Genomic DNA, 14,870 nt, shown 5'->3' with positions numbered 1-14,870 from the left:
CCTGATGGTGGAGAATCATCATCCATCACCTTTTTTTAGTTTGGGCGCCACTGTAGAGACATTAGTTTATTTCGAAGCAGGACACATGAAAAATGAGCAATGTCATTACCGGGACTCGGACCTCTCGAATACACGCCGAGTGTTCTGACCATTACACCACGAAGCCCTGCTAAGAAGGTGGGAGAAATACCTTATACAGTTAGTTCTGTAAAAGCATTTTTTAGGAATAATTTTTTTACTCAAAGTAAAATGGAGATAACAATATTAAGATAGAAGTTGCTCACAATGTGTTTTAAACCTTAAAAGTGATGGCTTTAATTCCTGCACATGATCACTTCTCTGCAATTTTTGAAAAAATTCGCACACTTAAAAAATACATCGATTACCCAAAACTTTAGACTTGATTCTCTTCCTATTCCTAAGCTGTTGATATTAAGATTTAGAAATATATTGCTTTTATTGTCTCCTATGACTCAGCAGAAACAATCAGAATTTCCAAGGTTGTTTTCTTTTCTTGCCAGTATATTTTTGCATTATAGCAATTAACTTCATTATAAAAAAAATTACCAACAATATAGTCTCTTTTTGGTGGGGAAGGGGCAGAGATTATTAAAAATTTTGTTGAAGAGCAAAGCTGGCTGCTTTTATTGATACTACTCAGAAAATGCATTAAAGCCAAGCTAAACAATATGGTGTATGTATAACTTTCAAGTAAATGATTTCTCAGATTATTAAATTACAAAGTAATCAAAAAGGTTCTTTTCATTTTTGACATTCCATTTAATAAAGTGTTACAAGAAAAGAAATGATTCACCTACTGCAAAAGTGATGCAGAGTTAGTTGCGACAATTGATCTGTTTCAATACAGGCAGTAATCACAGCTCGTCCATTGTTGAAGAGAAATGGAGGTATTGAAGCAGCCTGTTCATGGTTGTTTGCAACAGGACTTCGAACGAGGCATCAGCAGCTACATCAAGTTGTTGAACAGGTCAAGCATTTGGGGAGGATGCCGTGAATGAAAGCAATGATTTCCAGACATTCTGGTGAAGAGATCTGAGCCTTTGTGTTTAATCCCACAGGGAGCAAGATTACAGGTGTTGAATGACAAGGCCCTGAGGGCAACCATGGAAAAGTACAGAATTCAAACATGAGGTGAACTTGCCGAACATTTCCAAGTTTCTAAGAAAAATTCACACTTCACCTGGACTGCACAGGCGAGGTGTACAAATTGAGCACATAGGTATCCTACACACTGTCAGTAGCCAACAAGGATGAAGTGACAACTTGTTTATCACTGTTGTCTTGGCAGTGCAACACATAACACACTCAAATATACCAAATATTGATTGCCAATAATGTGACCTTGTGCCTCACATTTGGAAATCACTTCTGCACCCATGTAAGATCATGTTTTGAGTTTCCCAAGTCGTGCATTACAAGTGGTGGACTAGTTGCCAAGTGGTGCATTAGAAGTTACTGCAGACCTGTATTCATAGCAGGTGCAACATGCATTGCAGCAGGAGCCAATATTAGTTAATTGCAAGGGTATGCTGTACCTCCACAACAATAAGAGACCGAACCAGGCAAGGATGACTAGGGATGCCATTCAGCAGGTTGGCTGGTAGAAGTGTGCCATCTATTATACTTGCCAGATCTTGCACCCACAGGTTACCACACATTCCGCTCCCTAAACCACCTTCATGGGAAATCTATTGACAAAAACCTGTGCCATTGCATCCAAGTTTTATCGTCACAGTATTGCACAGCTGCTGTAGGAACACTGCCAAAGGGTGCTGGATGCTGATGCAGATTACTTTCAGATTTAAAGCTGTGAACAATGTGATGTCTGTTTGTTTTTAATGATGAAAAGTAAGAACCTTTTTGGTTATCTTGCAAAGTCTTAAACTGTATATGAGCCTAATGCATCATCTGAAAGTAACTGATGGGTCAGAACACTTTTTTTTAACAAAATTTTAAAACATTTTTAACAAAACAAAAAATGTTAACTAATATGATATTTTGAAATATAATATATAAATATTATACTAATATAATGTTTTGAAATTTCATTTCTGGAATATTTATCAAAACATACATAAATAATAACATAAAAGAAAAACTCAAATTTATATTTATTTTCTATTTGAGACTAAAGGTTGGACCTGGAAGCAATTTCTATTGGAACTTGTATTTCTATTTTACTCTATTCTATTGGTCTTAGCGACTCAAATGCAGTGACAGCTAAATATTAAATTTCAGATTGAAATATGTTTTAAATAATATCAATACGCTGAACTAATGTCTAAATAACTTACTTTAACCAGAAATTTCAGAATACTGAAACACCGCCAGCTGTTGGCTGGCAAATTAAATTTATTGACTGTACCAACATGAGAAGTTCTCCCATCTTATCTTAGTCACTTCATCTAGCGTACGAGCCTACAGTGGCAAAGGTAGAGCCTTGACTTATTCATTCTGTCTTTTTTCCTTCAACAGCAGTCGCACACATAAATTCAGTGGATAATTTTATGTCTCTAAAATTATAACCGTTGTATTTGCAACAAATACGTAATTGAAAAGCTGTCTCTCAGTTTAATACCACTTCTGTAAAATACATGAAAGAGTGAAATTTATTTGAATAAAAATTACAACTTTACCTTAAAGAAACCATATGAGACTGTTTTTAAAAGTTTATGTGGGAAACTATGAAATTTTGTGAAATTTATATTAACATACTGTTACAAAGTTAAAGCTTCCATCTAATAACACACGAAGAGTGTTAATTTTTAATAGTTACATGCATATAAGAAAAACATTTTATATAAAACAGATATAAATATGTACTTACTCGAAATAAATTGGCTAAAGGTGCATTTTCATCTTCAATCTGCCTTAGGACACCAGCAGCAAGAAGATTCGTGCAGAACTGAGCAGCCAGTATTTTTAGGTCTTGCTTAGAAAGGAGAAATCGAAGGTAATGATCGTCCGGAAAAGCAGCACATAGCCAATGAATGAGCATTTGACCTGCATTTTTGAATATCACATTATTTCACAAGATAATAAAAGATAAAAATAATTTTAATTAATTATTTTTGTCAAATATATAAAAAGAAAGATGGATTTCCGACTAAAAGGTTATTTATGAACACATATTAAAGAATCCTCTGATCAATAATCGACTTTCAAAATTATCTTTAATGCCAATATATGCAATTCAAATGACAAATTCCTAAAATTCTCTTCGACGAAGAGAACATGATATGAAATTTAAATGAAACTTTTATTGCTAAATAATTTTCAGAATGAACATAAAATTTTATTTAATCATTCTTTAGTTTTATTTTAAGTACTCAGGGGCGTTGCTAGAGCTTTTTGCCGCCCGGTGCAAACTCTGCAACTTCTAAATTCTGATACCCGATTTCTTCCAAAACTTAAAAAGATTTACCGCCCCTAAATTCTGCCGACCGGTGCCGACTGCGCCAGGTGCATCGGCTCTGGCGCCGACCCTGTACGTAAGTACTTTAAGATAATCTCTAATTTTCCGCTCATACGAGTTTTGAACCACCTTAATCGAGGATCGACTCTACTAGTATAATTTCAACTCAACGCTTAACCCATTTAAAGAAGAAAACATTTCCTTCTAGAAGAGAAAACTATCTGATTATCGAATATTGTTAAGACATGTAATTTAGTACGATCGACAAAGAAAAATATTAATACCTGAAATACAATGTATTAAAAACAAATAGACGGTAAGGCTTAAAATTAAAATCAATTATTGAAATTAGTACTTTTTAATCAATGGAGAAATCTAATAAAAAGGGAGGCGAAAAAGCGGTAAAATTTTAATTTACTAATGAAGAAATTTTAGGGGGGATTTTAGCTGAGAAAAATTAAATACGAGTAAATACTCGAAAGACGAGATAAAGCATGTGATGGAAGATACAGAAATTCTTTGTCCTTACATACTGGGTTGTGCTCTGAAAAGCAAACTTTTGAAAGTTCTCTCAGGCATTTTTGCCCTTCGGCGCAAATGCCTTGTGGTTCTTAATTTCTCTTACTCGTTTTCTCCTTAAGATATTAAAATGCTGACGCCCCTAAATTTTCCTGTTCGGATCAAGGTTAAAAGGCATTTTGTTTACAGAAAACTTTTGTAATAAAATTACAATTACCTCCCCATTATTGAAATGAAAAACTGAAATAAATAAGAGAAGTACTGGCTAAAAGAGTGCGGAGAAGACCGTTACAGGCTAAACAAAGAATTAGATAAGGGCTGTTTGGTGCTTCCCTAAATTCTAAAAATGTTGCCCGTTTAAATTATGCCGTGCGGTGCAGTCGCATCAGTTGTATCGGCTGTGAAAATTGCTTAGAACAGGGTTTGTAAGAGCTGAACGAAAGATCTTATTCATGCAATAAAAGAATTATATAATTGAATCTTAAGAACTATAGTTTGACGAAAGGAACAAGATAATTGAATTACTATCCTTTTCATTTTAAAGGAAGACTAATATCCATCATGCTTAGTTAAATCTAGATCAAAAACATTTAATAGAAGCAACCTTAAACTATTGAGGTTCTCAATGGCTAATTAATCACGGCAAAATATACTTAAGTTACTTTCCCAGAAGAAATGTCAAGTCTTCTCTAAAGACTGTTTCTAAGTCTTCTTGAAGTCTATGATGACTATTTTAAGTCGCCTGTTCTTCTTTCTAAGAGAAATGGCTCATATTTATGTTACAGACGGAGAAAGCTATTAAGCCACCTATTCTGTCCTTTCTGTACCAGACGCCAAATCCAGGGCGAAAATGACTATTCAGGAGTTTTAACCACTAATCTATACGTAAATTTGGGTCAATAATTCAATAATTATCACTGAAAACGTTCTGTGGGGAACAAATAGCAGTATATTAAAAACAGACTAGAAAAGTCGTCTTTTGTTTGGCATGGAGACAAAATTTTCCGTTACGCGCATAGGGAATTTAATATGGAAAAGCATATATTTTAGTGTTTAAAAAAAATCAGAAAATTTGCTTTGCATTACTAAAATGCCAAACAGAAGTAAGTGATACGAATTCAAAAGTCAAACGAATGATAAGATTAGTAGATTTTATAAGCCATTTGAAAACTATATATCGCTCCTTCAAAAAGGAAAAAGGTGTCAACAACACAGCAACTGTAAAAGGGGTAAAAGATTTATTTTGTTTAAACTAGGTATACAAATAATACAAACCATTTAAAATAACTATTATCCTGTTATCAATAAATTGCCTTTTCAAACTAAATTAATATAAATAAAAGTTGAAATCCCGGATTTATCAAAATTTATCTGCATTATCTTCATAATTCATTAGCAGTTTTCGTTACCCCCCCCCCCCGTATGCATCCATGGAGGTAGGAAGTAAGATGGAGTCGCCCTAAACAATTTTCTCCGTACCCTGCTCTGAAGCACCAGCGATCCCTACGTGGTGACCAAAACATTGGGTCATTTACCATTGAGTTCTATGGGATTTGACGCATTCGGGTGTAAATATTTTGTAATTACGTCGCAAATATACATATAAATGTATATATTTTGTTTTTCTACAACACTTCAGAGTCCTAAGTATGTGAAAACAACATATTTTTAAACAACATTTCATTCTGAACGGAATTAAATGCTATACTTTTCACAGGACAGTTTTCTCAGAATAGTTTAATTTGAATGAAATATTTTCACAAGTTTTCGTTAATTACATTAGAAAAAAAAATTAAGGTAATTCGATTTTATTCGGTTAAGGTACAAAAATTAAGATCAAAGTTTATTGTATTATTAATATTAAAATGATGCATTATTTCTTTTCTATTTATAGAGCTTCTTCCTAAAATACTTTCTTAAATATGACATGATTTTTTGGCTTCTTTTAAATCGAAAAATGTAAGTTAATTTATAATTAATGCTCTATTCGGTTCATTTTAAATTAGAGAATTATTAGGAATTAGCGAAATACTTTAAATAAGTATTTCGCTAATTCCTAATAATTAAATAGGTATTAAATAGTATTTGACTTTCTCTGAACATTTCTGAAAGGGAATAAAATAAGTTTTTTTTTTTTTTTTAAAGTATTATTTAAAACTTGTAACTGAGTTATTATAAAATGTAAAGGGAATAATTCTTTTAATTATACTTATCAGAATTTTTTTTACCCTTTATTTCAACAATACATATTCCAAAACTCTTTATTACGTCCTTAAGTGCGCATCTCATAGCATTTGCTTTACAATACCTTTTAACAGATTGCTTTCCAATACGAACAATTCTTGCTTAAATAGTTTTATAACGTATTTGTCAACAGGATTTCAATTTATGTTTACAATTCAATATTAAGGTTATTATATATTTAGATAACTTTTATAATCATTATAAATTAGATACATTTAATCATTAGATTTCTTCACAGTACTTTCACAGTTGTTTATAAGTGAATAAATTCTTCATTTCAAATACATTTATAAATAATTTAATGACTATTTAAGTATCTTGTCAAAGGCAGATACATGCTTTTTGCAAGCACATGCATAAATACCCATACATATTTCCTATTTATCATTTCCGGCACGTGCAAATCTTTAATTTCTGTGCATTCACTATATTTTTTGTGTAAAGTAATTTACACTAATTTAGCATACACCCGAAAATTTTACATAAAAAATATATATGAATATAATTTGAATGAAAATTATAAGTATTATTTTTAATACCCACTCAAAGGTCAGTTTTTCTTCAAAATTCCTCCACGATGGCATCTCTCTCTTTAGGCAGATAGCCCTTGTATGCGTTACTTCTATTTAATAAAAACTTAATCTGACCTATGTGCCTAATTACAAATATTTTAACATACATAATTTTATATTTACATTTAGCCATCAAGTTTTAAACTTTTCAAATCTTCTAGAAAATAGATTTTGGCAGATCTCTTTTAGCAATTTTCTTAAAATCTATATTTTTGAAGTGCAACAGCTTAGAATTTTATAAAACAAATTCATAATCAAAATCGCTATTGTTAGTTATCGCAAAATAACCAAGATGTGATTTTTGCGTAAATGTCAGTAAACTATACAAATTGCTATTATCCATCACACTATGAAGGCTTCTTTTATGCGAGAGTGTCCCTTTTTCGATTTCTATGGAACTGTCGTGTGTCGAAATACTATCAGAATTTTGTCAAGCGAGCTTCTGAATGTAAACAAAAAACACCCCGTCTGGTGACCCAAGCTTCAAAGCAGTGCTTCACTTCTAGCGCGGAATGGCCCCTCCTTTCTTTCCTACCTCCATGTATGCATTGTAAACACGAAATCAGCCTATATGCGGTCAGGTCGTAAATTTACAACCCCTTTTTTCACGGGGGGAGCTGAAAAGGAGGGACAATCTTGCTCGCGATCTTGAGAAAATGTGGGGGTCGTTTAAACATCTAACTTTTCTACATTCAGTTTTATACAGAGGAAAATACACATTGAATTCTTCGAATGAATGCAATTTTGTACAATAAAAATGTATTATTGAACGATAAACTGTAAGGTAAATAACATCTTTTTTTAAAGCCATAGAAGTAGAAAGACAAATATTTGTTACATCAATGAATTTGTAGTAAATATTGAGTTTTTCATTTCGAATGCTATGTTACATGTATGCGAAGTAGCTGAATATCTGAAAAAATAGTCATAACCCAAATGGCTTTCAACCTTTTCACGTCTAAGGACTGTTTTTCAATTACGTTGTGGTCGCTGCTTTTTGGTTAATTTTCTAATGACATATAAACAATAATTGTTTTTATTTGAGACTATAACGCAAACTAGACTGCAGAAAATTCTTCAGAATGAAGTTAAATAATACTGAAAAATACATTATTGATGCACTTTTGGGTTTTATATGTAGCAGTTAATACGGAACCCTTAAATTATATATATATCTATGTATAGGTAATACCTATGTATAGGTAATGTATAGGTATAAAATCTATGTATATCTATATAAACGGAACAAAATACAGAACAAGGTATAAAATACCAAAGGAAAAATATCTTTATTATACGATGTTCTTCACCATACGTATATTTACGTAATATCAATATAATCGGTTAGTTAGGTTTCGAACATATATAATTTATTTTTATATTTTGCATTTTTTGTATTATATTCAATACTGTATACGTATCTGAAGTTTAATTTTACTTGTTCTCCTTTTGGGTGACGACTTTAAGTGAGAAAGAATTGTTAGGGCCTTCATAGGAATTAAATTATATACAATCAATTAAAATCCGACTTTTCCTTTCCTTTAATAATTATATATATTTATATACTATTTTATAAGTACACGAAATATAGCATTTTTTTAAGCTACATATTTATATATCTATTTTCTGGACTGGTTTGTTTGATTATAGCAAAGCATTCGACGGCTAATTGCCTAAGGGTAAGGATGCCTCGTGGAGAACGTTCTAAGCAAAACTGACTCGTACGCACGTTACACATGGGCAAAACCACGAAAACGCCAATACAGCTATACCGTTCCCTGGGATTCGAACCTCGGATCGACCTACCAGGGTTCGACGACTTTACCGCTCAGCCGCTAGTAAGCCACACACACACATCCACACATATACATTAAATCATATTTACATGTCGTTTATAAAGTAAGCGTATTAATATATAAAGCGTATTAATCATAAAGAGTTAGAAAATATTCTACGGAATTACTTCATTTCGTAAATTTTTTGTAAGCCTCACCATATTTCTTAAAGAGAATCTCAATGCTAGTTCTATTTCCAAGCCGTTTATGTACCTTATTTTTTTTATGCTTTGAATTATATTTAGAGAATTATTTCACCTGATTATAGCTGAAAATGCAGATTTTTTAATGAAGAATTTAAGGATAAGATAAGTAAGCCCTTAAGCATTTACATTTTTTTTAAAAAAAGGGCACATTAATACGGATGACAGAACTAAGCTCTCGATAAAAGACAGATTAATTAGCTACTAAATTTTCATTTTCATTGAGTAAAAATGAATTCATCTGCATTCTATAAGAAAGCAAATATTCAAAAAATGTTTTTCTATTCTTGCAGTTATAATATTTTTCTTAAATATTCAGCTAATTCATATTCAAATATTCCAATCCATTATAATTAGTAATAAATTGATATAGTAAATAAATAATAAAATTAATTAAATGGAATTTTAACTTCAAAACTTTTCGCATCCTATATAATTTGTCTCCATTCTAGTACCATGCACATCTTTGTATACATATTTACAGTGAAGAATAGAGAACTCTGTAGCTCCATTCAAGTTTTTGTTCTTGATGTACTAATACTGAATGAGACCTTTTCTTTTACAATATATCTTTCCTTATGATCCCTAAAGCACCTGCTTATTTTCCCCTTCGCAATTAACGTCAAGGTCCCCCTCTTGACCGCATTCAGAACGCCACCCTAAACACGAGCCAGTTCCTTTAAAAAGTCTTTTACAAAGGTACCCTTTCCCTTTTAGCAGTTAGTCTTCGCGTACTTTACCGTAATCCAAATAATCCAATTAAATCCCCACGTTTCTAGCTTCTGATTACTCTGTATCTTATCATTTTTGCTGTCAACTAGATTCCTTCAGTCATTTTAATATAATAAAAATTTTGACAGCAAAACATGCATGGCTATCTGTCTCGGTAGGGTTGATGCGTGGTAAGACAAATTAATTCAGGTTTAAGTTCTACAATGGGAAAATAATGTAAAATTCTATGTAGCCTAAATATTCCACGGAAAATTGAACGTGGATTAAAACTAAAATTCTTCACTGGCTTTGTCTACTTAGTCAATAGTGATCTGATTAATGAATAAATACGGCTATATAAACAAATAAGATAAAACAATTAAGATAAAGAAATAAGGCAAACGAAGTTTAATTTACAGAAGTATTCATCAAATTCATTTATAAGGATCATCAAATTGTCATCAGCTAATTGTTATAAGGATGATCGGTAAAATTTAAGAATAATCATTATGAATTATTCTTAAATTTTACCGATCATCCTTATAACAATTAGCTGAAAGGGAAAATACTATTGAGAGGGATTTAATATATCACTTTTTAAAATAAAAATTTGTGTTGCTACATGAATTTTAATTAAAAAAAGTATGGTAACATAATTATTAAATTCTGCAAAAAATGTAGGCCATCAGTTCAGGAATCTTTCGTGATTTGCTAAAAGTTAAAGAATGATACATTTTTTCACAGAACCGGAAGTGGAGTATTTAGATAGATTTCACTTTATCTACAAAAGAAACACTAATCGAAATTAGTTAATATCAGAGAAGCATTATTGTTTTCAAATGCAAATTCTTAGTTCATATCAGTTTTCCATCTAGATTTGCTAAAAATGACAAATAGCGTCATGTCATCATTGTGAAAATTTTTTTTTATTTAAAATATTGCGGTCTATAAACAAAAGATTTCTTGATTTTTTTTTTTTTTTTTTGATATTATATTCTTACCGGTAAAAACGATTGAAATTATTATATTTTACTTTTTATCACTTGCGTTATTTCATTTTTAAAAGCTTTTTATTTAGTTCACTGATGGTGCTTCAGCATGGTCAGAATTTTTTTATGGCTGTTATGAAGTTTGTTATTATTTTGCTAGCATTAAATCGGGTTAAAAATACAATGCTCCAAAGGATCGTGAAAATCATTAGTATTACTACTACACTTTTTAATAAAACATATTAATTCTTTTACAGATTTTTTTAAAATGTGATTTTCAGGTAAAAGGTGAACATTAAGCCATATACAGAAAAATTGATTTAAATTTCGAAGTAACTTAAAATACGCAAAATTTACCTTACAATTTTAAACTTTACTCCTTCAATGTCTTCTCATAAACTATAATGAAATATTAAAAATAGAAAGGCTAAAATGGTGCGATTTTTGATGATCTCTTGTGTAACAACAGAAGAATGGGGAGGGGGGGGGAAGGCTGAAATGGCATGATTTTTATTGCCTCCTCCAAAAAACCCTGGCAAAGGCCGAAATGAGACTATAATTCCACACGTTTCATACATTATTTCCTTTACTAAGAAAGATACAAATTTTGTTTCATAGAAATTTTATTTTTCTTTACGTATTTTGAATAAAATTTTTTTAATGGCACTCTTTCATTACTTTTTTACTTCCTTGCACGAAGTAAAAAGGAAGTATCGTAATCGCGAAAAGTTTCAGGCAGCATATTTCAACGAAAATATCCATTTTGACCGCTATCGAATGCAATTTAACGATGTTTTTGCGTGATATCTGTACGTAAGGACAGAATAAAAGACTCGTTTCCTCAAAAAATTATAAAACTGCTTTAAAATTAATTCTGAAGAGAATTTTTCGTGGCGTCTGTACGAACGTACGTATCTCGCATAACTCAAAAACGAGTAGCCTCACAACGTTGAGATTTTGTATATAGGACTGCTAAAACATGTAGATGTGCACCTCGTATTTTGGTTGCAATCGGCCGCACCAAACGTATATAAATATATTTATATATATATCCACTCTGTTACCCGGCTCAGTGATCTCAGTTCCTTTACTCTTATATGTTTGTAAATTGAACATTTTTTGCTTTAAAAATGATTGAATTATGTTGTTCTTATCTTCCGGTTAAGGATTTTATGCCTTTTGTAAATCTGTATGCAATATTTTTAGAATTATCAGCAATTTTAAAGTTATTTCACTGCTGCAAAGCCTAATAATTTTTTTGATGGCGGCCATAGCTTGTTTACATTTGAAACAGCAGAGTAATGGATTTGTTGCCAATCTAGACAAACATAGCTTCGCAACAACAAAGATAACGCCTTCATTTATTATTGCGAATTAAATCATGCTTAATCTAGAATGTTTTCGAGGAAATAAGTGTTTAAGATTTACTTCGTAATTTTTAATATAAATATTTTGAGTTTTTATGTATTTTTGCCTTCTCGCGAAGTGAGAACTGAATTAATTAAATGAGAAATACTCAATCGTCTGTGAAAAACTTTTTTTTTTTGTTTTGTTTGCTTAATTTCTTTTATACATCGTTCTAGCTTTATTATAGTATTTGAATAGAACATGTGGCAACGATTAGATAATTCTTGAAATGATATAAATTTTGTGCATTCTGAGTTATAATATGAACGAAATATAATACCGTTAAGTGAACCTAGCGCCAGAGTGTCGCTATGGTAAACAAATACAGTGAATTTTAAAGAATGCATTTATCCTATTGTGGTTTATACGCTGTCGGCGAAGTAGATTTAATTCAATCCAATAAGTTTAAACGAAATGCAAGAAAAAATGCGTATAATTTAGTATTCCGTACAAGGAAGTCATGTGGTGTACACATCAGATTTTTTTAAAATAGCATTTGTATTTTTGAGGAATGCACGTCTTTTTAAATAATAGCCTTATCATGAGTTTTTTTTTTTTTTTTTTTTTTTTTTTTTAACACTTTGTCTAAATAGCATTTGTTATTCGATAGAATGCCTGGGTATTATGCATTATACATAGTGCCTAGGGTAAGTATATAATAATTTTCATATTTCATATGTCGCCTAAAAACGGCAGGCATTCTATAAAATGCACAGACATTCTACAAAATGCCGTCATTTCGTACATTGCTGGTAACCTATAATACATTAACAAATAAACAAGAAACATTCTGTAGCAATACGTTTTTTAGATAAACATAGCCATCAGAATGGCACTTACATATGTAACTGAAATAACTTTATCTTAACAATTTATCACATCATATTTGCATCATTGCCATCTGCATTCAATTATTTAAGCAAAAGAACAAGTTTTATTGTCATCTGAGCTCCTAACTGATTACCCAATTTCCTGTATGCAATTCCAAAAGTCCGGTATAATTCAGTGGTCCTCCTGGAGAAAATTTTTCGGGATGAGATGGTTAAATGATCAACCGCTGAGGGGGGGGGGATTCCGAAAGTAGAAAGCATTCTTGATGAAGCTGTTGCTGTGCTGAACATATCACTGCTATCCTTTTTCGCTTACACATTCTCTTACAACGGTTGTTGATTTTCGCGACTCAAAAGTGTGGTCACTGACTCGACTGTTTCATTTTCAGAAAGGATTCTCCAGAAAAGTGAAACACGAATTATAAATTTCAATGCAAATGCTGAATAAAACAGGGTCTGCATATTTCTCGTTTACTAATTCCAAAGCTTCTTCGTTTTCACATGCTAGTAAGGTAACAGTTTTATATATTGGACATAATATTTATGCTAAAACTGTCTGATGACCGTGCTTATTTTCCTCGTGTTTTAAACAATTCAATGCATTTTTATCCAGATTTTTAAGCTGTTTTCAAGACCTTTACTAACTTGAATAGCTTCAGCGGTGCTTGCTGCATATGCAGAATCTAAGCTGCAATCATGAAATTATTCTTCTGGATTTTATCCCTCCCCCCCAAAAAAAACTGAAACTTTCTTTAATGGAAGCACGAGATTCTCTACATTTAATATGACTACCATGTTAAGAACATTTTACCGAATATTCTTACTTATTGCATCTTGATTCTCTTCCACACTCTGCGTGAAAAGTAGGCAGTTCTTTACATAATTCTCAAAGGAGTCGCATATTGAACTCCAGCGTACTTCAAACCGTAAATTTAAACCAGTTCCATTAAATATGGCTCGGGCAAGTTGGTGATTTCGAAAATATTTGATGACTCAAACAACAAGTAATATTTAATATATTAAATCTTTAGTCAATAAATTAAGCATATGAACTGAACAACCTATTAAGATAACAACTGAAAACTGTTTTCCAATTCTTTTATTGTTTTTACCATATTACATTGTATTTACTTAGATGATGCACCAAGTATTTTGAATTTGTGCACTCATTACCAGATTTATGCTTGAGAGACTGGCATGGTAGTGACACACTTCCATGCAATGTGGCTTGTTTAAAAGGTTTTAAATAATCTTACTTCTTTAAAAAGTTCTATGTTTCGGATTCAATGATTAAAATCTCTGTTAAAGCGTTAAAGTTATTTTAATTTAACATATTTCCCACCATTTAAAAAAATGGGAGGTTATCTGATTTCTTATCATTTTTTTAAAAAATTCATTGAATAAAAACATGATTTTAATCTTCATTTAATTTTAATCATCAGTTTAAAATCATTCGCAACTTGATATTCTTTCTGATATATGGTTGTGGATTATAAAATAATTCACGACTAACCAATAAGTAAGTATATTATAGTTTTTGTTTAAAAACGAGACAAAACTGATGTATTTATCATAAAAAAGTTGCGGCAGAAAAATGTTTAAAAACTTACTGTTGAACCCCTTCTAAACAGCACGTAAGGTCGCCCTGCTTTATAATTATCTTTTTTGAATTAGAGAAAAGCTATAAAATTATCAGCTGGATATATTACAAAATATTACGTTTTAATTTGTATCATTTATATGCATTACTTAAAAAGTAAAACACAGATTAAAATTATTAGGAAATGCGTTTGTTACTTTTAAATTTCTCAATTTGTCAATGAAGAGATTGATTAAATTTGAAAAATAAATAAGCTATTGCATATTTCCATTTGTCATATGGTAACACTAAGAATTCACTGTGTATGAGGGCATGAGGAAGATAAATTAAAATTCTGCACATTGAAAACTGTCATTAATAGTCACTTCTGGGTATTTTTCGTTCCTTTTGCTCGTCAGTTTCCGATGCATATTGTGTTTACGGATTTTAGTTTGCAAGAACAGGATTTTATATGCTAAATGAAAATAATACACTACAATTTTTTCGCGGTGGTGAGGAGAAACTTGCATTCTGAAAACTTTAGA

General features: G+C 31.3%; 1 protein-coding gene across 5 annotated transcripts in view; it reads right to left on the bottom strand.

The window, feature by feature from the left end:
- Positions 1-14,870, bottom strand: part of LOC118204245 (uncharacterized) — a 133,529-nt gene that overhangs the window by 66,148 nt on the left and 52,511 nt on the right. For all 5 annotated transcript variants that reach the window (XM_085811506.1, XM_035376577.2, XM_085811505.1 and 2 more), the window contains one exon: positions 2,849-3,024. In XM_085811506.1, the coding sequence (XP_085667632.1) occupies positions 2,849-3,024 (176 nt within the window). The remainder of the gene's footprint in view (positions 1-2,848; positions 3,025-14,870) is intronic.

The sequence above is a fragment of the Stegodyphus dumicola genome, chromosome 2 (assembly GCF_044657685.1).
Source record: "Stegodyphus dumicola isolate Sdum_Otavi_A_Nest chromosome 2, ASM4465768v1".
NCBI lineage: Eukaryota > Metazoa > Arthropoda > Arachnida > Araneae > Eresidae > Stegodyphus > Stegodyphus dumicola.
The sequence above is the reverse complement of the archived record's forward strand: the minus strand, read 5'-3'. Positions and strand labels throughout refer to the sequence as shown.